The sequence below is a fragment of the Hylobates moloch genome, unplaced genomic scaffold (genome assembly GCF_009828535.3).
Source record: "Hylobates moloch isolate HMO894 unplaced genomic scaffold, HMol_V3 SCAFFOLD_8, whole genome shotgun sequence".
Lineage (NCBI taxonomy): Eukaryota > Metazoa > Chordata > Mammalia > Primates > Hylobatidae > Hylobates > Hylobates moloch.
Window position 1 is genome coordinate 57,117,052 of NW_026652283.1, and position 24,176 is coordinate 57,141,227.

Below are 24,176 nucleotides of genomic sequence, written 5' to 3' on the forward strand. Positions count from 1 at the left end.
TTCTCCTGCCTCAGCCTCTCCAAGTAGCTGGGACTACAGGCGCCCGCCACCACGCCCGGCTAATTTTTTGTATTTTTTTTTAGTAGAGACGGGGTTTCACCGTGGTCTCGATCTCCTGACCTCGTGATCCGCCCGCCTCGGCCTCCCAAAGTGCTGGGATTACAAGCGTGAGCCACCGCGCCCGGCCAATGCAGTAAATTTTATACTCACTTTCCATTCTTCCCTGAAAATTCTCACTTGAAAAAAATCATATACAATCAATCAAGTAAATTGTCTCCTTCCAGATTTATCCCTGAAGCCCTGTCACTTGAGTGACTGGGAGCCCAGGATGATATCTTGCAGATACTGTAGCCTCTCAGACCAACATTCTCCTTTTATTTTCGTGTCACAATCAAGACTGCAGATTAATTCAAATAGGACTTTGTCCAACACATCTTATTTAATTGTTTCTAGTGTCTTAATAAATATTTTAAAGGCAAAGAAAAAAGATGATAATTAGGTAAACATTAAAGATGATGATGATGGAAGAAGTCAAGCCATTCATCAGGAGGTGCTAAAATCCTGTCAACAGTATTTTCTGACTTGAACTGGGAAAAGATTCATGCTGTAATTTGTCTTAGGCGCATTAATATACACATGTGAGTGAATGTGTGACTGTTTGAAAAGTTAGAGGTACAGAAAAAAAGATACCAAAAAATATTTTTCCCTTCCTGGAGCCTAGCTCAGATCATATCCAAAGCACAACCAGTACCAGTGATTAATAGACTCATAAAATAGCACAGACGAGAACAGTCAGTGTGGAACACCTGGTCTCCCCACCCCCACCCAGACTTGCTCAGCCAGTGCGTGAGTGTGCTCTGCGGTGTGTTTCCTGATATAGAGGAGTAAGAGGTCAGCTTACACTGTCACATGGCATGGCTGCTCCAAGGACCAGTAGGCACACGTAACACTACACTTCCCAGCTATCTCACCCTGAAGTCACATCCTGAGTTCAGCTGACTTCTCCATCCTTCTGTCCTATACGCTGATCTCTGCTTCACCACAGCCATGCGGCCTCCATGTTAGGCACATACGGGACATTCTGCACACAGTGGCACCAGGCAGCTCCTAAAGATATCCAGCAAAACACACACACACACACACACACACACACACACACACACACACACATACATTGCGTTTTTCTCACCATGTCACTACTCCACTGTTTACCTCCACCCCCATCCTCAGTGGTCACCAGGGTATAAAGAAAAAATGTCATGATACTTTACCCACAGCCTCCTCTGGGGTCCAATAACCTGAGGAATCACACACCCGCCGGGAGGAAGCTGTGTGCACATACTGACGAAATGTCCCATCTTCAGTGCAAGCGCCACACATGCTGCCTGAGGCCCTGGGAAGATAAAGGGATGGAGATAGGAGATGAGGAGAGTCCATCAGATGAGTTGGGATAAGAAAATTAGAAAGACCTTTGTGTGGGGAGGGGAGGGGTTGATGGTTAGTAAGGACCTAGAGAGTAACTAAGAACAACTGTATCTCAATCCTTTTTTCTTGTGTGGACCTCATCTTTGCAAAATTCAGTGACATGAAAATTTCAAATCATGAAGCAGAAAAAATTAGCTAAGTCATAAAAGAGGCCTGTGGAGATGAAAGTGGGCAGTTTCTGTCCTAGGAACAGTAAACACCAAACAATTAAAATCTGAATCTTTCAACATAAAACTCCCTTCTACATTGACTCTCAAGTCATTCAAAGGCTCCTTGAATTTCCCCCACTAAAACAGACAATAATTTCCCACATAAACTTATTAGCTATATGTGTCCTTATGTTTTAAGCTCCCTACCTTAAATCACTTACATAAAATAAAAGTCAGGTGAAATGTAATGTCTCTTGGCTCACCATTGCCCTTGGGGATATATCCAAATTATTTATCATGACTCAATGCCCTTCACAAGCTAGCTCCAGCCTCACCTACTGCACTTCCTTTCTGAGTTTTATATTTCCAGCACAATGAACAGATCACCATTCCATAAATACATCATGCTCTTGAGCTGTTCTCTCTGCTGCCAAATAACCTTTCCAAGCTTCTCTGTTTAGCAAACTCCTACTTACCCTTCAAGAACCATTCAAGTGTAAACTCCACAGTAGCACTTAGCCTCTCTCCTCTGAGTGACCAGTACTCCCTTCTCTGTGCACCCACTGCACCTGCTGGCTCCTCTCTTAGGGCTCTGCTATGTGGTGTTGAGAATTTCCATTCACATTCTTTCCTCTCCTTTGCCTGTGAGCAGGTCCAGACCAAGATATATTTTTATTTATATTCCCAACAGGTAGCATAGGGATTGGACCCAGCAGTCCCTCTGTGAATGCTTGTTTTATGGATATCCATGAGGTGATTAATACAGTTTATGAAAGTTCTACAAGTACTCTAACTGAGGTAACTGGAAGAGGTAGACACAATAATAGCTACATAATAATGGTAAGTCACTTCATGGGGCTTGCCTCTGATGCTTAGAATCTTTTTAGAAGCCCACTTGTGAATGACACATCTGAAAACGGAGGCATCAAGTCAGGGTCTCAATAACATCTTGTAATATGCCAGAAAAATAGCATTATAAAATAAAGGCAGTGATTATGACAGCTGCTCCTATTTCTGAAGTACCTCACATAACTGGCATTGTGCCGCTATGTCGTGGTTTTCATAAATGATTTCTAATTCCTGTAATAACCTTATGTTTACAAATGAGAAAACTCAGGCTCAGAGAGGTTAAGTAAATTGCCTAAGGTCACAACAAGTTCCTTAATTTCTTTGAGCAAGTTCCCAAACACCATTGAGTGTCCAGTACTTCGGAAACTAAAAGGTGTAGTTAAGATCCAACCTCTGACTCCAATCAGCACTCACTTCTAACGTGAACAAAACTCCAAAGCTCATTCCTTTGATGCACTTGGCCCTTCCGGGGCTGCTGCTAAGTGCGTAGCTGGGGCTCTTCTCTGACATAAGGGTTCCAAATACCTGCTGGGGTGGAGTAAACACAACTCCAAGCATGACACAAATCGCTGGGCATGTGACGTGAGTCCCCCTGACACACATGTTGGGAGGTCTCAAAACTGTAGTCCACCTAGCTGAGAAAAGGAAGCAAATTGCAGGCTTTTCTGCCAACAGACTCTCAGCACACCCGTACTGATGTCTGCTTTATCGTAACGTTTGTACCAGAGAGAGAATTCAAAGATTAAATTGTTTACATGTGTTACATAAACGGATGTAAAACTCTGGTTTGCACACACCCACAGAGGACTTGCTGTTCAGGCAGTTCGACCAAAGCTGCACAAGGTCACACTTGCAGGAAGATGATTCTCACACACATCACATAGATGTGTGCTGACTCACAAACAGAGCCCATAAGGGTTTGGGCGCTGATGATCATGAAACTACTTTGTAGGGTTGTGAGGTCTAAGTGGTGTCACACACTAAGTATGTATCAAGATATCAGAGACAAGTATCAAAATCCCAAGAGTCTGAAATACCACTGTGAAAGAGGATTCACCAGCTTCCTCCTAGCCCTGTCTCTCTCCTGCCTCTCTCCCTAGGCTTTCAGCAAAGCTGAAGGGCACAGAAACTTGCTCCAGTGACACCCTTCTCTTTAGCTGAGGCCTGACACCCAGAGGGAAAGTGTGATGCAAAGAAGAGATGTGCTAAATAAGAATGCTCCAAATTTTTTTTTCATCATGGTGATTTTATTATGACATTAAATATTTTTATAAAATATAATTTTTTGTTTTGTTTTTTTTCTGTTCTTTTTTTTAGTTTTTTTTTATTATTATACTTCAGGTTTTAGGGTACATGTGCACAATGTGCAGGTTTGTTACATATGTATCCATGTGCCATGTTGTTTTGCTGCACCCATTAACTTGTCATTTAGCATTAGGTATATCTCCTAATGCTGTCCCTCCCCCCTCCCCCCTCCCCCCACCCCACAACAGTCCCCGGAATGTGATGTTCCCCTTCCTGTGTCCATGTGTTCTCATTGTTCAATTCCCACCTACGAGTGAGAACATGTGGTGTTTGGTTTTTTGTCCTTGCGATAGTTTACTGAGAATGATGATTTCCAGTTTCATCCATGTCCCTACAAAGGACATGAACTCATCATTTTTTATGGCTGCATAGTACTCCATGGTGTATATGTGCCACATTTTCTTAATCCAGTCTATCGTTGTTGGACATTTGGGTTGGTTCCAAGTCTTTGCTATTGTGAATCATGCTGCAATAAACATACGTGTGCATGTGTCTTTATGGCAGCATGATTTATAGTCCTTTGGGTATATACCCAGTAATAGGATGGCTGGGTCAATGGTATTTCTAGTTCTAGATCCCTGAGGAATCGCCACACTGACTTCCACAATGGTTGAAATAGTTTACAGTCCCACCAACAGTGTAAAAGTGTTCCTATTTCTCCACATCCTCTCCAGCACCTGTTGTTTCCTGACTTTTTAATGATGGCCATTCTAACTGGTGTGAGATGGTATCTCACTGTGGTTTTGATTTGCATTTCTCTGATGGCCAGTGATGATGAGCATTTTTTCATATGTTTTTTGGCTGCATAAATGTCTTCTTTTGAGAAGTGTCTGTTCATGTCCTTCGCCCACTTTTTGATGGGGTTGTTTGTTTTTTTCTTGTAAATTTGTTTGAGTTCATTGTAGATTCTGGATATTAGCCCTTTGTCAGATGAGTAGGTTGCAAAAATTTTCTCCCATTCTGTAGGTTGTCTGTTCACTCTGATGGTAGTTTCTTTTGCTGTGCAAATGCTCTTTAGTTTAATTAGATCCCATTTGTCAATTTTGGCTTTTGTTGCCATTGCTTTTGGTGTTTTAGACATGAAGTCCTTGCCCACGCCTATGTCCGGAATGGTATTGCCTAGGCTTTCTTGTAGGATTTTAATGGTTTTAGGTCTAACATTTAAGTCTTTAATCTATCTTGAATTAATTTTTATATAAGGTGTAAGGAAGGGATCCAGTTTCAGCTTTCTACATATGGCTAGCCAGTTTTCCCAGCACCATTTATTAAATAGGGAATCGTTTCCCCATTTCTTGTTTTTGTCAGGTTTGTCAAAGATCCTATGGATTCACAGCTGAATTCTACCAGAGGTACAAAGAGGAACCGGTACCATTCCTTCTGAAACTATTCCAATCGATAGAAAAAGAGAGAATCCTCCCTAACACATTTTATGAGGCCAGCATCGTCCTGATACCAAAGCCTGGCAGAGACATAACCAAAAAAGAGAATTTCAGACCAATATCCTTGATGAACATTGATGCAAAAATCCTCAATAAAATACTGGCAAACCGAACTGGAAGCATTCCCTTTGAAAACTGGCACAAGACAGGGATGCCCTCTCTCACCACTCCTATTCAACATAGTGCTGGAAGTTCTGGCCAGGGCAATCAGGCAGGAGAAGGAAATAAAGGGTATTCAATTAGGAAAAGAGGAAGTCAAATTGTCCCTGTTTGCAGATGACATGATTGTCTATCTAGAAAACCCCACTGTCTCAGCCCAAAATCTCCTTAAGCTGATTAGCAACTTCAGCAAAGTCTCGGGATACAAAATCAATGTACAAAAATCACAAGCATTCTTGTACACCAATCACAGACAAACAGAGAGCCAAATCATGCATGAACTCCCATTCACAATTGCTTCAAAGAGAATAAAATACCTAGGAATCCAACTTACAAGCGACGTGAAGGACCTCTTCAAGGAGAACTACAAACCACTGCTCAATGAAATAAAAGAGGATACAAACAAATGGAAGAACATTCCACGCTCATGGGTTGGAAGAATCAATATAGTGAAAATGGCCATACTGCCCAAGGTAATTTATAGATTCAATGCCATCTCCATCAAGCTACCAATGACTTTCTTCACAGAATTGGAAAAAACTACTTTAAAGTTCATATGGAACCAAAAAAGAGCCCGCGTCGCCAAGTCAATCCTAACCCAAAGGAACAAAGCTGGAAGCATCATGCTACCTGACTTCAAACTATACTACAAGGCTACAGTAACCAAAACAGCATGGTATGGGTACCACAACAGAGACATAGATCAATGGAACAGAACAGAGCCCTCAGAAATAATGCCGCATATCTACAACTATCTGATCTTTAAGAATGCTCTAAATTAAAAGAAATCATCCATTCTGTGTTCCTTATTCCCGAATTTCCACTGGACTCCCAAGTTCACCTCCAGTCAGTTGTGGGGTCTTGGGCTTGCCATTGTATGTTTCTCTGTGCCTCAGAATTCTCACTTATTTAGCAGGAACTGTGTTTACTGCAAAGACTAAGACCAGTGCAAGTAAAATACCTAGCACAATACTTCAAATATAGTGCAACCAATAGATAAGGGACTGTCATCATTCAGAATACAGCAGTAGGTTTTGAAAGAGGTCAGTCTGCACAGGTCACAGAAGGGGTTCTGGTCCTTCTCAGTGAAACCACATTCTCCCATCCCTCACCAATTATCAGATGTAATTCATTTTCCTACCTTTCTCTCTTTTCTACAAAAATGTATCTGTTATTCTTTCAAACCAATATGCAAAGGACGAATGAAAGTTAGTTTTAGGTGTAATGCTTTTCTTCAGTAAACACATGTTAGGTGTCTGTTGTAGCAGGGCAAGAGACAAAGAGACAAAAAATCATCCTGCTTCCCCCAGTAGTTGCCAGTCAAGTGGGGCAGGCAGGAAAATAAGCAGAGCATGACAATTCCATAAGATAGTGGCCTTAAGAGGGGGAGGCACAGGAGGCTGAGAAGGTGTCAGAAGCACCCACATAAGTCAGGAAAGCCCTCTGATGCACAGCTTGTGGCAGTGGGCACACTACCATACACCCACACCCAGAAGTGCCTGCAGAAGCATGCTGTAATCCCTCCCCCAACACCACTCAGCAAGTGGCAAGCCGCCACTCCACCCTCATGCCACAGAGGAACAGCTGACAGAGACAAATGGCAGATGCCCTCTCAGTTCTGCCAATTTATCCCTGTCACATTGGTCAGCCTCTCCAGGCCTCCCTGAGAGGGGAGTGAGCACTTAAGATGAGCCACTGGCTCACAAGAGAGCCCATGAGTTATGCTAAAGCAACGAGAACACAGCAGGCTGGAGCAGCAGCTCTGAGCAGTGGTGCACACACTTATAGTTCCAAATTGGAGTTCCCCTGGATTCATATTCTTCCCCTTATTCATATGAAATGCCACAGAGAAATAAACCAGCTCACCCACAGCCAGTGCCTCTCTCACCTGTCATATACAACTCCACTAATAGGAGGCAGCCAGTGGATAGTAAGGGACTTGTTGGTCTGCCCGATGACCATAGGTGGGATGGGGATGGGGGTGGGCTTTCTGCTTTCAGTCCACTGCTGATAGACTAGGTCCAAATAGCAATGCATTCGGGCCACTTGGTTAGGGGTGAAGTTGTCAGTGCAGTTATCATCTGTGGAGACAAAAAAGGTAGCACAAGAGACGGAGATTTTAACACGTCAAGTCCACCAAGGCAGGGATAAATTCGTGTCTTGTTCATGGCTGAGTTAACTTATTAGGCTCAATGAGCACTTGTTGAATGAATGAGCAAATGCAATCTATTCCAGAAAGGGTCTAAGCTGGAAAGGGTAAGAGAAGACAGAGACCAGAGATGCAGCACTTTCATATCTAAAGCAAGGTCATGACCTTAAAGTTGGGCAGCCCAGGGTGAGACTCAGGTTGCTCTGAGCTGATGGTTGCTTATTCAGCAAACCACAAGATGGCAGTATTTCAACAGATGGCCTTTTCAATTAACATTTGTGGAGTTGCAGATACCTGCTTTATTGCCCAGTGATGTTGGCAGAGGTTAGTGAATATTCAGTGGAGCTGCTCAAGGGGAAAGAGAGCCAAATGCCAATGAGACAGCAGGGCTGGGAATGGTGGTCTCAGCCTCACTTCTGAATCTGGCAAGGTCTCTTTAGCAGGTACGTTTTGCATAGGGTTGGAAAGGGAGTTTTCTTAGTGCCAGGAACTTTTCCAGTGAAAGCACACCAGTCAAATACTGCCTCAATCAGCTTCTTAAATGTTTCCTCTTCCCACTTCAAAGGTGTTGCCTTCAGAGCTCTGCCCTCTGCATGGCATCGTCTGGTGTTTCTGCCCCTTGATGGGGGAGAGGTGCTGGTGCTTACACATCTGATGCACCTCAATTATTCACTGCAATGAAACTCAGATAAACACATCTTGAAAGATGACAGACAGAATCAGCTCATCACGCTTTCTTCCCTTCAAAGTCATGACCAGGGTGTGGTGGTTTATTCTTTTTGGGATAGTTCTAGAAGAACCTGTCACCAAACAAGCCCCTGAAACTTATAGAAAAAATATCTTCTTTCACCATTGGACTAGGTCATCAAATCAAATAAGTCTTTAATTTTAGGGATAAATTTGAGTCCATTATAGGAAACCAGTCACTATTACTTTTCACCAGAAACAAGGAAGGCATGAGAGACAGTGAAGAATAATACAGAAGCTGAATTAAGGCAAGAAGGACCAGATGACTAAGTTTTTCCCAGGGCAAGAAGATGCCATTTTTTTAAAATTAGATGTCACCATTTGGTGGGGAAAGGGTGGTAGGCAGCTAAGAATTTGTGCTTGGCTAGTGCTGGAAAAAGAGAATCTGATTTTTTTTTTTTAGTAGCATACAGTAAAATATGCTGAGCCTAAATTAACCAAGCCACCTTGTTGACCAACTTCAAAAATAGTACAAAGGGCCACCTTGACCCATAAACTCTTTTCCTTTATTTCCATTCGACTCTTCTTCAGAGTAAATGTCTAAGAATGAGGGCAAAAATAAGAATAACCATATTCTAGAAGTCAAGGGGATCACAAGAGGGCTTTTGGCTCTGTGCCTTTTTTACTATCAAGGATATAAGTATATTTTAAAATATCTAGTAGAGGAGAATTCAGTGAACAAACTACCTTAATATGTCAGTATTTCTTCAAGTTCTTCAAAGACATGAAAAAATAATAATACCTTATAATAAATACACTTCAACTCTCTGACACAAATGACCACTTAATCATTCTCCCATCAGCTCCCACACCTCCACCCTCCCAGCTCTCAGAGGCCCCCATGTATTCTTAATAGAAAACAAAACAAGACAGTGGTGATACCCGTGTAGCTCATGTAGTTGGTGAACGGAGCCCCTGGGAAGCGAGTGAAGCCACAGGTGTCACTAGTGGGCTCTGGTTCCCGGCACAGCTCACTCTTGGGAGTAGGGGCAGTGTCGGCACAGAGGTCTCCGGTTTCCATGGATGGCACTGTCTCCTTGCAGGGGTCATTGCAGGATTCTCTTTCGCTGACCCCTTTAAAGACATGGTAGAGTCCTAGAACATGTCCCACTTCATGGATCATGGTGTCGGTGTGGCCAGGCATCCCATAATAGGCTGGGCTGAGGACAATGCCACCTGCAATAAAAGTTTTGAAAAGCCTTTCAGAGCACAGAATGAATAGCTCTCCAATCCTTAATTAAGTTTTCTGATAAACATCAAATATTCCATTTCAGCCTCTAAGGAGTCACTTTATAACTTCTGGTGACATACAGTCATTGCTCTTCTTTCTTGCCACAGAAACCCTCTGAACAAATTAATACACACTTCTTTATCCTCTACATGGGTGAGTGTTATACTAGAGGCCCAGGATAGCAATGTTGACATAATAGAGAGCCAGAATTCTCAGCCCTGTATGCATATTAAAATCACCTGGGAGAGTTAAAAGAAGACACACAGGGGTTCAAATACTACCCCAGATGAATTGAATCCAAACATTTGAGGATGAGGTTCACGCATCGACATTTTTAAAAACTTCCCAGGTTGAGAATCACTGGTCTAGGCAAAAGCCCATGGGATTTGGAGTCAAGGAAATCTGATCTAACTTCTGCCCCTCCACATTCCAGCTTTGAGGACTTGAACAGCTGTCTTACTACCTGGAACTCAGTTTTGTTGTCTGTAAAGTGGGGATGATAACACTAATATTTGTTTGTTTGTTTGTTTGTTTGTTTTTCAGTGTTTGGCACATTAAAGGAAATGACAGCTGTGTAGGCTGCTTCTGATTTAATAATCCCTACTCTCAACAACTAGTCAGACAAAAGATAAGTTCAACTGAACTACCACAAAAATTGAGAATGTCACAATCACCATAAGAATATGCCCCACCCTCACTCCCCCTAAATCTCCATGAGAACACGAAGGGAGGTATTTCAGAGAAGAGTTCATTGCATCCAATCAGGCTTAGATGAGAGACTTAGTGGTGTCATTGGAACCTTACAAAAGGAAAGGCTAAGGATCTCTAAGTGACCCAACTTCTATCTGTGTAGCTTGTTGGAATCCTAATTCCTGCTTTCCTGCTTTCCCATGGTTGAAGCACCTAGCTTTCCTTCTTTACACCCCAAAATTTTCAGGGCCAGGCCCAGTCTTATCTCTGAGAGATGAGACAGAGAATGTCAACATCCCTGGATCAACCCTCTGGGGTCCAAGGTCACCCCTGGCTGTGCTGCCCATCTGGCCCTGCCCTTCTGTCACAGGTCTGATCCCAGTTCCCTGGACTTGCTTCACTTCTTGCACCTGAGCCCTCCCTATATCAATAGTCTTCTGAGTATAGCAGGTCCTCCAGGAGAATAGCTCTGCCTTTCTCTTGCCAGATTATATTCCAAGGACTATGTCCTATTCCTGCCTCCATTCAACATCCCTTAGACAACCACATACACAGCCTTATGGGCAGGAGACAATCACAGGGTATCTGGCGCCACACCCACTGGCCTATCTAATAGGCAGCTCAGTTGACTTTCTTGTGACTACTTTACTGCACAGGACAGTTTCTAAGTCCAAGTTCCAGTCTCCCAGTTTACTCGAACATACTGACATTACCCAAGCCATGCCCAGACTCATCTAAGACACAGTGTCTCCTTTCACATCCCAGGTGAAACTAGACCTCACCTCCGGTATTTATTATTTCTACTACTTCTGGTAAAATTGTTATTCTCTAAACTTATCCTTTTTTATTTCTCTTTTTTTATAAGGTTATTTTCTGAATATTTATTTCATTTGTGCATCATGATGTCAACATAAGGTCAAACTAACTTGAAAACAGGTCGGTTTCAAGAGCGCCTGTTATTTGAATAAACCTGGAGAAACAAAGTATTTCCACTTTCCAAGAGGCCCACACTTCATGCTTACATATCCAAAAGCAGCAAGAATCATCACCAACATTCATGCACAATTATGCCTCCAGTCCTCTAACGGCAGTATCGACCTTCACATCAGTGGAGATCATTCTAAGAGAACAGCTTTCTGTTCTTTCCAGGTGCCTTCACCTTTTCCATCCTTTTTCCTCTGCCACACTTCTACTCTCTACATATGTTTAATCCCTTTTCTGCCTACTCTTTCCTTTCTTTCCCCCCACTTCTAAGTAAGTTTTGGCTTAAATAAAACTCATCTTCAGAAATAGGATTTTGAAAGGCTACACAATTCACCTATAAAGTTTAAGTATCTACATTGATTAGTTATTTTCCCAAATTGTGTTCATAAAATCTGAACCTGGGTAATACTTTGAAAAAACAAGTGGCATCAGTGGTTAAATATGCTTGAGGAAAATACAACACACCATACCACCCTCCTGAAAATCCACAATGTATATGAGAGTGAGTTGTTGTATTAAAGGCCCCGAAAAGTCCTTCATCAATTGAGTTTTACCCTTTGCTTTACAAACTTATTTGAACACAGAACCTGTCCAGGGTAGAATATCTTTTGACATCTCTGGAGTACCAGATGTCTCAGAGCACAATCCAACAAACACTACCAAAGATGAAAAAAAAAAAAAAGTTCCAATCAATAGTTACCTTCCACTCATATGTTTCAGCTCTGAGCAAACATCAAATATCCCCACATCCTATGGCCAGCCAGGCCCAGGTCCTTTTGTGATCTCCTTCAATTATAGATAAAGAAAATACAGATGAAAAGAAAGACGGTTCTAGGAAGAAAGGTTGGCAAAATCAACATATGCCAAGAAAGGAGGGATGACCAGGAGTGTGGACTGGAAACACTTGGGAATATGGGGGTGGTCGTTACAATATTGGGCTTCTCATCAACCAGCAGAAGTCTCTACCTGAACCCCAAATGAAATGTTTCCAAATCTAAAAATATTTTGCAACAGCCATCTTTCAATAAACCAGCATATTTATAACTGGGAGAAGCAGCTAAAAAATGCAAGCCCTCAACACTCCCAGCAAATCCCCTCCATACCCAGGACAATTGGCCAGGGTTCTCCAGTGTAACACTCTTGGTGCACATTTCCAACACAGAAGAATAAAGTTTTAACCAAACAACACTTACATTTTCACTAAAAACATAATTTTAACACACATTTGCAAGTTATATTTTCAATTGCGAAGAGATGTACTTATGCTAAAAACTCATTTATATGAGAAGGCACCGCAATGGGTTCAGTAACTACATGTGTGTTAACTAGGAGATTGCACAAAATATAGAAATATAGAAAATATAGAACAAAATATTGCTCTAATTTCAGGATGAGTGTTGTGCACACCAACACATGTTGAGAACAAAAATCCCAAGGTCCTAGATGTCTTATGGTAATTCTATGTCTGCTAGAGCACAAGATTATAAAATTATCCCCCTGGACTAGAACTAGAAGAGCTTGGAGTGTTGAGCATTAGCTGACCCTCACTTGCTCCATGGCCTTGGCTGTTCAACCTTTCCCCTAATCTCTTCATCTGTAAAATGAGGGGGTAGATTGGCTTATCACTAAGATTTCTTCCCATCTGTATTCCCAGACCCTCAGAGCTAACAGGCAGGCTTTGAGGGACAGTCTGAACATATGTGAAGGAATCTGTATTGTCCTGGACTGTCACTGCCTCTGCCTTGCAGTTTGTGTTCCAAGACTCCAATCTCTCAGCAGCCTGAGGTAAAGGGAAAAGCTGGCAGTAAGAAGCCAGCCATCCTACTCTCAGACCTGCCGCAGATTTCCAAGTGACCCAGATTCGCCAACCTTTAATCTGCACTCCCTCTCCGTGATATAGTTTGGCTGTGTCCCCACTCCAAATCTCATTTTGAATTGTAAACCCCATAATCCCATAATCCCCACATGTCAAGAGTGGGACCAGGTGGAGGTAACTGAATCTTGGGGGCAGTTTCCCTTATGCTGTTCTCACAACAATGAGTAAGTCTCAAGAGATCTGATAGTTTTTTAAGTGTCTGGCATTTCCCACATTGGCACTCATTCTCTTTCCTGCCCCACTGTGAAGAGGTATCTTCCACCATAATTGTAAGTTTCCTGAGGCCCCCCAAGCCGTTCTGAACTGTTAGTCAATTAAACACCCTCCCTTAATAAATCACCCAGCCTCAGGCATTTCTTCATAGCAGTGTGAGAACGGACTAATACAACCAGTTTGCACCCTTCATCCACTCTCACAGATACACAGAGGGGTCTCACACTGTTCTTGCCACTCACTCTTTATTCCAACCAAAACAAACTTGTGAAGTTATTAGGGAAATGAGTTTTAATCACTCACAGACACACACACATTCACATTACTAAGGAGTGGGTTTTCATTATTCACTGAGACACACTCACATCGATGTAGGGGTGAGGAAAGACATTAAATTTATTTGGTGATTTAGTTTAGAAAAGTTCTTTCATGTTTTAATAAAAGTTACAATACACATGTACTCATGCCAAAGCTGGAGTGAGGCATAAAGATGTGTTGCCCAAAATTTAATAAGAGGAATGCAAGCATTTCTTTTCATTAAAAGGAACAAGATGTGATAATAAATAATAAATAAAAACTGAGTGGTTAGAGTGGCAATCCCTTCCTGCCATCACCAGCATTTAAGTCTCACCCCGGTGAAAGCATTCCCCTGCTTTCAGAGAAAGCTGCAATCCTTTCTCAGGGGCAACAGCGTAGGAATAATGAAACAATAGTAAGAAATGCTACTTGTCAGTACCATTTTATATTAATATTCAAATGAACCAGCATTATCTTTTGAAGCTAGAATCTGCACACACACTTTCTTCCAGTTACATGGGTCAGACTCTGCGTGGTTACATGTGGGTCCCTGCACTAATGGGCAGAAGCTTCTCTCTCACAAGGTACCCTTTGGAGGGGCCAGGGCTCCTTCTTTGGCTGGCACTGTAAAGGTGTTGATCCTAATGTGGGGAAACACTCCTTAAAAGCTCTCAAGGCTGTTTACTGATCTATTTAATGGTAATAACAAGAGTTTCTACCTCAAAGGATTGTCATGAAGATTAAAGTAGTAAGGTAAATAAATAAGCATTTAGCTTATTTCCTAGAACAAAGAAACTCAAAATACATATTAGATCACTTGTCAATATTATTATTCTATGTGCAGTCTGGCAGTACACGTTCATTTGCCTGTAACCTTCATTGGCTCCCACCTAACCTTCATTCATTAAAAAAAAAAAAAAAAGGAAGGTGGGGCCCGACCATAAATTGGACAGACCTCCCAGAGTGAAACCAGGCATTGCCAGACACAGTAGGAGAACAAGCTCAACAAGGAGCTCTGATTTTCCTCTAAGCCGCTCACACTTTGTCTTCATGTTTTTCTGATCCTGACAACCACAGGCATCCAGAAGACAAGCAAGACTTGGACAGGGCTGCAAACAGACAAGTGCCCATTCTCTTCATAGACAACACATTAGGGTTCAAAACTTATTCCTAGCAGTCTGAAATTAGGCTGCTAATTGCAGGAGGAAAGGAAATCTTACTGAATTGGGGCTGTTGGCATAATTCTTCATAGACCTCAAATTATTGTTAGATCAGATTTACACAAGTTGTCTTTGTTCTATAGTGCCAATAATTATTCCCTTCCAGCTCTCTAGTTATGTGGAATATGATTATCATTTTTTATACTCAAAACCATTAATTTTTATCATTCCTTATCTTGGAGGACAAAATTGAAACACAGATGAGAGATAAAATATGATGGTAGAATGGGGAGTGGGGTAGGGACGAGATTCTATCCCCTACAGTTGAATCCCTTCTTTGGTGTTCCTGCTCTTGCCTGACACATTGAAACAGGAAGAAAAAAGAAATGCACACATATATTTTCAACTATACCATGACACTTCAGTCTCCACTCTGAGGCACTTTCAGGCTCCCCCACCTTCACTCACTTCCCCAACGCCCATCCTGCAAGGCTGTCGATGGCCTGATAACAAGACCAGGAATACTTACTCAGGGGAAGCTTTGAAGTACTAGTGTAAAAGGACAGAAAAAATTTGGAAATACTAACATTTTACCCCAGTGGTTCCATGCTTCTCTTCTTCCTACTCCACTCAATTCACAATGCCAGACTTTTCTACATGTATTAACCTCACTAGGAAGTAATACAGCAGAATGAAAAGCAAGGAAACAAGAAATCCTTTTTTGGCTTTGGGGTTTTCTAAGCCTCTGCCACCTGGGTCCTGAGACGATTCCAACCATGATTTAGCCAGCATGGTGGATGGATTGAAGATAGGGACCCTCGCTCTCACACTGCCAACACGACCACTACCACATTAGCTTAGAAAAGATTCTCCCAAGCTGAAAGAAGAGGAAAGAAACAAAAGGTAAATAATGGGAATGAATAGATGGTAGTGGGTCCAATAAAGTTGACTGTACCTTGACTTTCGAGCTGGGAAAGGGATAAAAACCCAAAATAGGTTTGTGTGATCTGAGAGCAGAGGGATCTTGCCTCATTATGGTAATAGATTCCTAAGTGGCTTAGCCCTAGAGAGGAACCACTGACCACCAGAGCTAAGCAGGAAGGGCAACAGAGCCTGCCAGAAATTCCCTGAGGGTGCCCCTGTGATGAGAACCAGGGTCATCTCAGGTGACCAGCATCAACTGGTGACCAAGGACAAAAATGGATCATTTTCCCTGTGGTCTTGGCACATATAAGCCATCTCCACAGTTAGGTACAGCCCCAAGCATAACAGGCATAACTGACTGAGTGTAAATTACTACTGCTCAGCAGCATGGGGGCTCAAAATAGAAAGAAAGTTTAATGACAGAAGAATAAAGTAAGTTACATTTCTTGCATACCTGAATGTGTATGCCAAGACTTGAACCCAATGCGTCCCAATACCATCAACTTGTACATGGAACATGATATGAATGGGCTCCCAGGATTTAGCAACTGGGGGCCATGTGTGGCACAGCTGTTCCTTAATGGACCGGCAGCAGGAGAGCACATGCCTTCTTAGAAGATCTTTCAGCCTTGATTACAAAAGACAAGCCAAAACAATAAGAGAGTTGCTGTGTGGTCTAGGGGATGGTGTGGGGGAAGAAAAGAAAGAATCTGCTAATTAGAAGATGAAATCTTAGTAGTAAACAGCCAAGCTTCCCAAGTGATTCTATATTTCTAAGTTCCTACTGGCTTTTCCAGGCTTTAACACAAGAATGCCCAAGTGGCTCACGGTAAAGAGAATGATTCCCAAAGCCACTTCCAGTAAATAAATAAACAAACAAATAAATAAATAAATAAATAAATAAATAAAATAGCTTTGGGCAGCTTGAGAAAAGGATATTGGTTGAAAAACTCTAAAACAGTTCTGTAAAATTTTTAGGGCTGAATATTATATGCCCATAAAAGGAGGAGGTTGAGGGCTGGTCTGCAGCTGCCTATGTAATTACTTCCAGTGACTGGTGAAATTCTGCTCCTCAAAACATGCTGTCCACAATGAGGGGACAAAGTTACAAAACTGTGACTTGGGGTCCAGGGAAGAAGCACTTCAAGTCTGGGCAAGGAAAGAAAAAGTGGTGTAGGTGGACTGGTAGGCAAAGGGAGAGAAAGAAATGGAGACTATTAAAATATAATAATAATAACTGGAGCTAGAAAGAGAAGTGAATCTTTAAGAGAACCAGCCCAGGAGCCATTCATCTCCAAATCTTGTATTGGCTTGTCTTCTTGGTTTTACAGCTTGTGGTCTTATTAGAAGGCAGTCTTTGTTCCAGACAAGACTGAACCAAGACAAGCATGTGTAGAGGGTGAAGATTTTGCCGAGTCTGGTGTCATTTTTTTTGTCTCCTTGGACACCCTTTCAGCTACTCCTGTCTGTGACAGTCAAGCCCTAAGGGAACTCTAGCCACTCCCACATTGTGGAGAAAAGAAATCTGTTGAATTAAAACTGAAGATGTTATTAGCAAGGCATTAGAGACTTAATATATAACCCTTTCCTTGTTCCATCTTGGGGGCAATGCTTCGCACGCGTGCACACACACTCACACACACACACACAACCTCATGATGGATTTCTTTTTTTGTCTACTTTGCAGGAAAATCATGGCAGAATTTTAGGCACTACAGAGTATGAGTGGGGAAGATATTTCCTATGATTCATTTATTCATTAAGCATTATTGAGCATTTATCTATGCCAGGCACTGTTCTGGAGTATCAAGGATTCAATGAGTACTAGGACATGTTTTAAAAGAGAAGACCTTTCAAATCACCACATATAAAAGTGATTATTTACATCACATGCTTATAAATGCAGGAATCTTTGTCTGGAGTACCCAAATTTCAGAGTATAATGTTCAAATTCTATGCTTATTTTGTTTAAAGTGTTTAATATCCAAGAGTGCTCCCTGTTTTCCAAACTCCAAGGCACCCAGAATATCGTCATTTACTAAATGACATCTTCTGACAATTAAATCATCTACAACAGAAGCCAAGGGGTAATTCTCAGGAACAGTTCTCATCTTGTTTATGTCATGTAGGCTCCTAATGAATGACTCTATGACCTCTCATATTTACATGTGCACTCCAGTTTACACATCTTATTTATTCCTTAGCTCCAGGAAGAATCACTCTGTTTTGGCACAGTAAAAAAAGACGAGCAGTGGATAAGGGACAATGGTGGCTTTGCTCTAGCCCAATCCTTTAATGACTAATAGCCTCAGAGGACACGGACTCCAGTTAACACCTTCATGATCTACAAATGTTGGTGTGCCTTGGAGTGCTCCCTCCATTAGGTTGTAGACTGTAACCATACTCAAGTCTCTTTCAATCCAAAACTTTCTTCATCACCCCTCTAAGCATCACCTTCTCCACACTAGTGCTTTATGCCTTCACAGCCAAACTTCTTGAAAGATCCACATTCCCCTCTTCAACTTCTGTGGGTTCCTCTACCTGTCCCACTCTGGTTTCTGCACCCAGACTCCATACAAACAATCTGGTTGACATTACCAAAGACTTCCCACTTACTATATCAATGGATAGTTCTTAGCACCTGAGGCTTCATTCGCATGAATGTATCATAACTGATGTAAACTTTAATCTCAATATCTAACTGTTTGGTTGAAAGAAAGCTGAAGTTTGTCCTGGAAGACCCCCTGCGAAAGTTCTGCATAAGGAAGGGATATCTCACCTCCAAGCTAGTTTCTGCCACCTATACTGCTGCTGCTTTGCCTTCTTCCAGGGAGTGGTCCTACCCGTACCAACCCAGTGACAGCTACTCCACTGCAGTCCACTGGGCTCCAGAACATTCACAGACCACTCACCTCCCCAGGCCACCCACCATCGCTTATCCTTTCCTTCTCTGATTTATAAGGAAGCTCCCTCTGCTTCTTACAAGCAGTTCTACCATTGCAAGCAGATGCATTCTTAAAAACACATTTCTTTCCCTTATAAAAGAGCCAAGATCTTTCCAGGGCACTGAAAAATTTTATATATTGGAGATGTGGTATGAGGCTGAAGGCACAACCAGGAAGGGCAACCACAGATACACCATATTTGGAGCTTCTACTACTGGTATGAAAGCTCATATTTATTGAACTCCTGCTGTATGCTGGACATTCTTCTTCATGCTTATTATCCCCATTTTACATATGAGGAAAAAAAGCCCAGGTCCCATTTGTTCCTATCCACATGAAACCATAGCCCACTCCATCATTCAAATATTTTCTTTTCCCCCAATCAAGAATCACTTCATCTGGACTCATTTGAAGATCCCTTATGTTTAAACTCCCATAATCCAGGCTCAAGTTTCCTCCCACAGGGTCCTCAAGTCGCATGCACCTGAGGGCATGTTGCTTGTGAGCTGACTTGGTGCTCTCACTGCTCTGTGGTGGTACAGACATTCTCTAGAACAATTAGGAATGTGGCAGGCAGGTCAGAACACTCGGAAGTATGTAGCTTCTGTGCCACAGTGATTCTTCTCTCCAACTTGGCCAAAATGCCCGTGTGCTGATTTCATCTCTCTGCAGTAGCTGTGGACCCCAGGGGACTTTCTCAAAACTCTCTGTCTTTTGGTTTCCAGTACACCCCCTGATACCTATTCCTCCTCCCGCTTCCATGGAAGCCCCTTCTTAGTTGATTTTAGAGACCCCTAGCTCAACATACCCAAAAACAAACTGGCTCCCCATTTGCTTTTCCTTTTCCTACATTTTCTACCTTGGCACCACCATCCACTCAGTCAATCAAACACAACTCCTCTTTTCCCCAACCCCTTATTTATTCGAACAAAGTTTCTTAGCACTTACAGCTATAAATGAGAAACAAAGCAATATAATTTATGTTAAATCTTTTCTCATTACAGCAATAATTACTATTCATCCACAGACACAAGAACTACTTTGGGGTTGGGGGAGCCACGTTTATCTCCCTAAAATACACATTTCTCAAGTTTGTTTTTACTAGTGATTAACCAACATCTAAAAATATTGTTTCGATCAATTGTAGAAGAGTAATCATTGCAAATGATAACTGAGAAGTGATTTTTAACGCTTTATAACTTATGTTAGTTTCAATGCTGATATCCTGTTTGTGAGATTGTACTATTGTTTTACAAGATGCTACCATTAGGGGAAATGGGTAAAGTTATACAGAATGTTTTTGCATTGTTTCTTACAATTACATGTGAATGTATAATATGTCAAAATAAAAAGTCTAGTTTAACAAAACATGATCACAAAAGAGTTGTTGTATTCAAAATGTTTTTAGCTGAGAAATAGGTAACCAACTAGACTGAAAGAATATATATGTATGTTACAATAGTATAAAATTCTATAGAAGTGAAATGGAAACACAAATTTACAGAGACAAAAAAAATGAACACTTGCCCAATGTTTAAGAAGTACATGACCGTGATTTTTTTTAAATAAATGATGGTGATTTTCAAATTCGTATGGTACTGAGAAGACACTTAAGAAAGTAAATTTAAGATTTACTTTTAAATGATAGTAGTTTAAAATATAATTATATGCCCCAATTACTCTCTTTGCTACTATTAAACCTATTATTGGATATTTAGGTGTTACTCTAAGAATGTGTGAAGGTTTGCTGAGTATTTTGTGTCTCTTCACAGGTACAAGAGAAAAAGTAAGTTTGAAGAGCACTGTTGTGGCCATGCAAAGCACACCCACTTCTAAGTGTGTGCTGAACCCTGCCATCTGCCAGTTCTTCCACTCTGGAATGCTCTCCTGTGTCTGCCAAGCAAACTCCTGCTTATCCTTCAATTCCCATCTCAGCCTTCAGCCCCTCTGGAAACTCTTCGTTAATGCTTTCAGCACAATTAGGCACTTTCCTTTCCATGTTACTGCCTAACTTCATGTATGGTGCCATCACATAGTATTATAAATCTGTATTACAGATCTGTCTCCCAATCATGCTGTGCAACCCTTAAGAGCAGACTGTTTTCATTATTCTACCTGTGGCATTGCCACAAAACACAGTCAAGTTTTTCTTTGAATGAATCAATGACGATGAGTATGGTATCCAAGGTTTATAAAAGGGCTGGTTTATGACTAACTTAGGTGTTCTGCTTTTAAAGATATGTTTTCAATTCAGGCATTGTTTACCATGGCTAAAAATGTTCAAACTACTGAATATTAGAGCTTAAGAGGATCCCACTCATTGATCCACCTGTAAAAAGATTTTTCTTTGTGTTAACACAGCATTGAAAGCACAAAATCATACAAAAGGGCAGAAATGGTGTTCATGGCAAATCAAGATGACAAATTACCTTGGTCTTGCCACATAGTGACTTAAGCCATCGGTAGTCAGAAATTGTATTCAGTCTTCAAACTTCCAGGCTAGTGTGCTTATCTGCTAGTTCACTCAGCAGACCCTGAAAATGTAGGGCCTTTACATGCTAACACAAACAGATAATCCCATCTTGAGTCTCAAAAAGGCTCTATTTAGAAAATTCTGAATGTCTTCCTCTATCATGTTATGCCAGCTGTCTGTACTACTCTACACCTGATTTTAGTCAATACAGTTCCTTTGTTTAATCAGTTATGATTGAACAAGAAGAAATAAATAAGAACACAAACAATTTCCTATTGAATCAGATCTGTGAGATGTTCAGTCTAGTTTTTTACTTCTGAAAAGCACATTAATAATCATGTCATAGGGGAGGACAGTTATTTCTCAAAGGATTAAGAATAAAATATAAATATCCCTTGCTTCTTTTGCAATTCCATTATAAGTCAGTGATTCATGAGACAATTTAAGCATTTCTTGAAACCATTTAAATTTAATACATTTACTCAACTATACCTTCATTCAATGATCACTCACAGAGCACCTGCTATATGCAAAATACCTTGCTTATTTATAGAGATCATAGATGTCTATCAGATTTTGACAGTTTTTACATGCAGTCATGTGTGTGTGTGTGTAGTTGTATGCAATTTATCACATATATACATTTGTGTAATAACCACCACAGTCAAGATACTGAACTGTTCTATCACTATTAACATGTCCCACCTGCTATCCTTTATGTCACACATACATCTATACTCTTCTCAACCTCCACTCATGTATTGCTTCCTCATTCTTAAACCCTGGAAATCACTAGTTTGTTCTTTATCTCTAGAATTTTGCCATTTTGAGAACACTGCAAATGTGAAATGTTACACCATGTAACTTTTGAGATTGGCTTTTTTTTTTTTCACTTAGCATAATGCCCTTGAGATCCATCCAAGTTGGTGCATGCATTCATACTTCGTTGAGTAGTATTTCATTGTGTGGATGTACACAGTTTATTTAAGCAATTAGCACTGAAGGACACTTTTGCCACTTCCAGTTTGGGGCTACTATATAGAAAATAGAAAGCTGCTATGGAGATTCATTCATGTACAGGTTTTTTAAGTGGACATATATTTTAATTTCTCTAGGATTAATGACCAGGAGTCCAATTACTGGATCGTATGGCAAGTGTATGTTTAGTTTTATTGAAAATTGCCAAAGTATTCTCGAGTGGCTGTGCCATTTCACTTTCCCACCATCAACGTATGAGAGATCCCATTTTTCTGCATCCTTACCAGGATTTAGTATTGTCATTATTTTTTATTTTAGCTCTTCCGATGGGTTTGTAGTGTTACATTGCTGTGGTTTAATTTGCACTTCTGTAATGGTTAATTTTATGGAATATTGTTTCATAGATTTATTTTCCATCTGTATATCATCTGTAGTAAAATGTCTGTTCACGCCTTTGCCTATTTCTAACTGAAATATTTTTGTTTGTTTTACTGTTGAGTTTTGAGAGTTCTGTATATCTTCTAAATACAAGTCAGTTGCCAGATTCGTGTTTTGTAAATATTTTCTTTCTATTCATCTTGTCTGCAGTTTATAAAATATCTAGAATCTGTGGTTTGATATCTTTTGTCAGTTTGCAAGATTCTTGGCCATTATCTCTTTGAATATTGTTTCTGCCAACAATTTGTTTGTCTTCTTCTAGAACTCTAATTTACAATAGAAATTTTTCATGGAGTCTTAAATGTTTCCTAAGATCTCTTCTATATTTTCACAGCACTTTCTTTTTCAGAGCTTCAATTTGTAAATTTTCTACAATGGTCTAGTTCTTAAATTCTTTCTTCTGTTCACAAACCCATCTATTCATTTCTTAATTTTTCTTACTGGTATCTATTTTTAGTTCTAAAATTTCCATTTGATCCACTATTAGAGATTCCAGTTCTCTGAAGAAACTATGCATTTTCATCTATTTTTACATATTAATCATAATTAAAGCCAGTGCCCAATAATGCCAATACCTGGATAATTCTTATTGTGTATGATTTGTTTGTTTGGTTTATCATTTGACCCTGTCTCCTGAAATAGTTGATGTTTCTTTATTGATTGCTAGACACTGTGCATGAACAATTGTAGAGGCTTTTGATTATGTCTTTCTCCAAAGAACATTTAACTTTCTTTTGCTAGGCAGTGAGAATATAGGCAGATAAACTTCCTCCAAACAGGGATTAAGAGTGTTTCAGGAGGAAACATAAAAATTCTAGAAGATAACATTGGAAAAACTCTTCTAGACATTGGCTTAGGCAAAGAGTTCATGACCAAGAACCCAAAAGCAAATGCAACAAAAACAAAGAAAAATAGATGGGATGCATATCAAAACCACAATGAGATACCACATTACTCCTGCAAGAAAGGTCATAATTTTTTTAAAAAATCAAAAAATAATAGATGTTGATGTGGATGTGGTGAAAAGGGAACACTTTCCCACTGCTGGTGTGAATATAAACTAGTACACCTACTATGAAAAAACAGTATGGAGATCCCTTAAGAACTAAAAGTAGATCTACCTTTTGATCCAGCAATCCCACTACTGGGTATCTACCCAAAGGAAAAGAAGTCACTATATGGAAAAAAAAAAAAACAACAACAACACTTGCACACACGTTTATAGCAGCACAATTCACAATTGTAACAATATGGAACCAGCTCAAATGTCCATTAATCAATGAGCGGAAAAAGAAAATGTAGTGTATGTATATACCATGGAATACTACTCAGCCATAAAAAGGAACAAAATAATGGCATTTGCAGCAACCTAGATGGAGTTGGAGACCATTATTCTAGTGAAGTAACTCAGGAATGGGAAACCAAACATCATATATTATCACTTATAAGTGGGAGCTAAACTATTAGGATGTAAAGACATAAAAATGATACAATAGAACTTTGGGGACTCAGGAGGAAGTGTGGGAGCAGGGCGAGGGATAAAAGACTAAACACTGGTACAGTGTACACTGCTTGGGTGATGGGTGCACCAAAATCTCAGAAGTCGCCACTAAAAAATTTGTCTATGTGACCAAACACCCCTGTTCCCCAAAAAAACTATTGAAATGTTTTTTTGTAATTTTATT

General features: G+C 40.6%; 1 protein-coding gene across 1 annotated transcript in view; it reads right to left on the reverse strand.

Annotated features, from left to right (window-relative positions):
• PAPPA2 (pappalysin 2) overlaps positions 1 to 24,176 on the reverse strand; it is a 298,454-nt gene that overhangs the window by 158,421 nt on the left and 115,857 nt on the right. The window contains exons 4-6 of the mRNA XM_032160910.2: positions 9,165 to 9,458; positions 7,275 to 7,467; positions 1,272 to 1,393 (exon numbers count right to left, since the gene is read on the reverse strand). Coding sequence (XP_032016801.1) covers positions 1,272 to 1,393; positions 7,275 to 7,467; positions 9,165 to 9,458 — 609 coding nt within the window. The remainder of the gene's footprint in view (positions 1 to 1,271; positions 1,394 to 7,274; positions 7,468 to 9,164; positions 9,459 to 24,176) is intronic.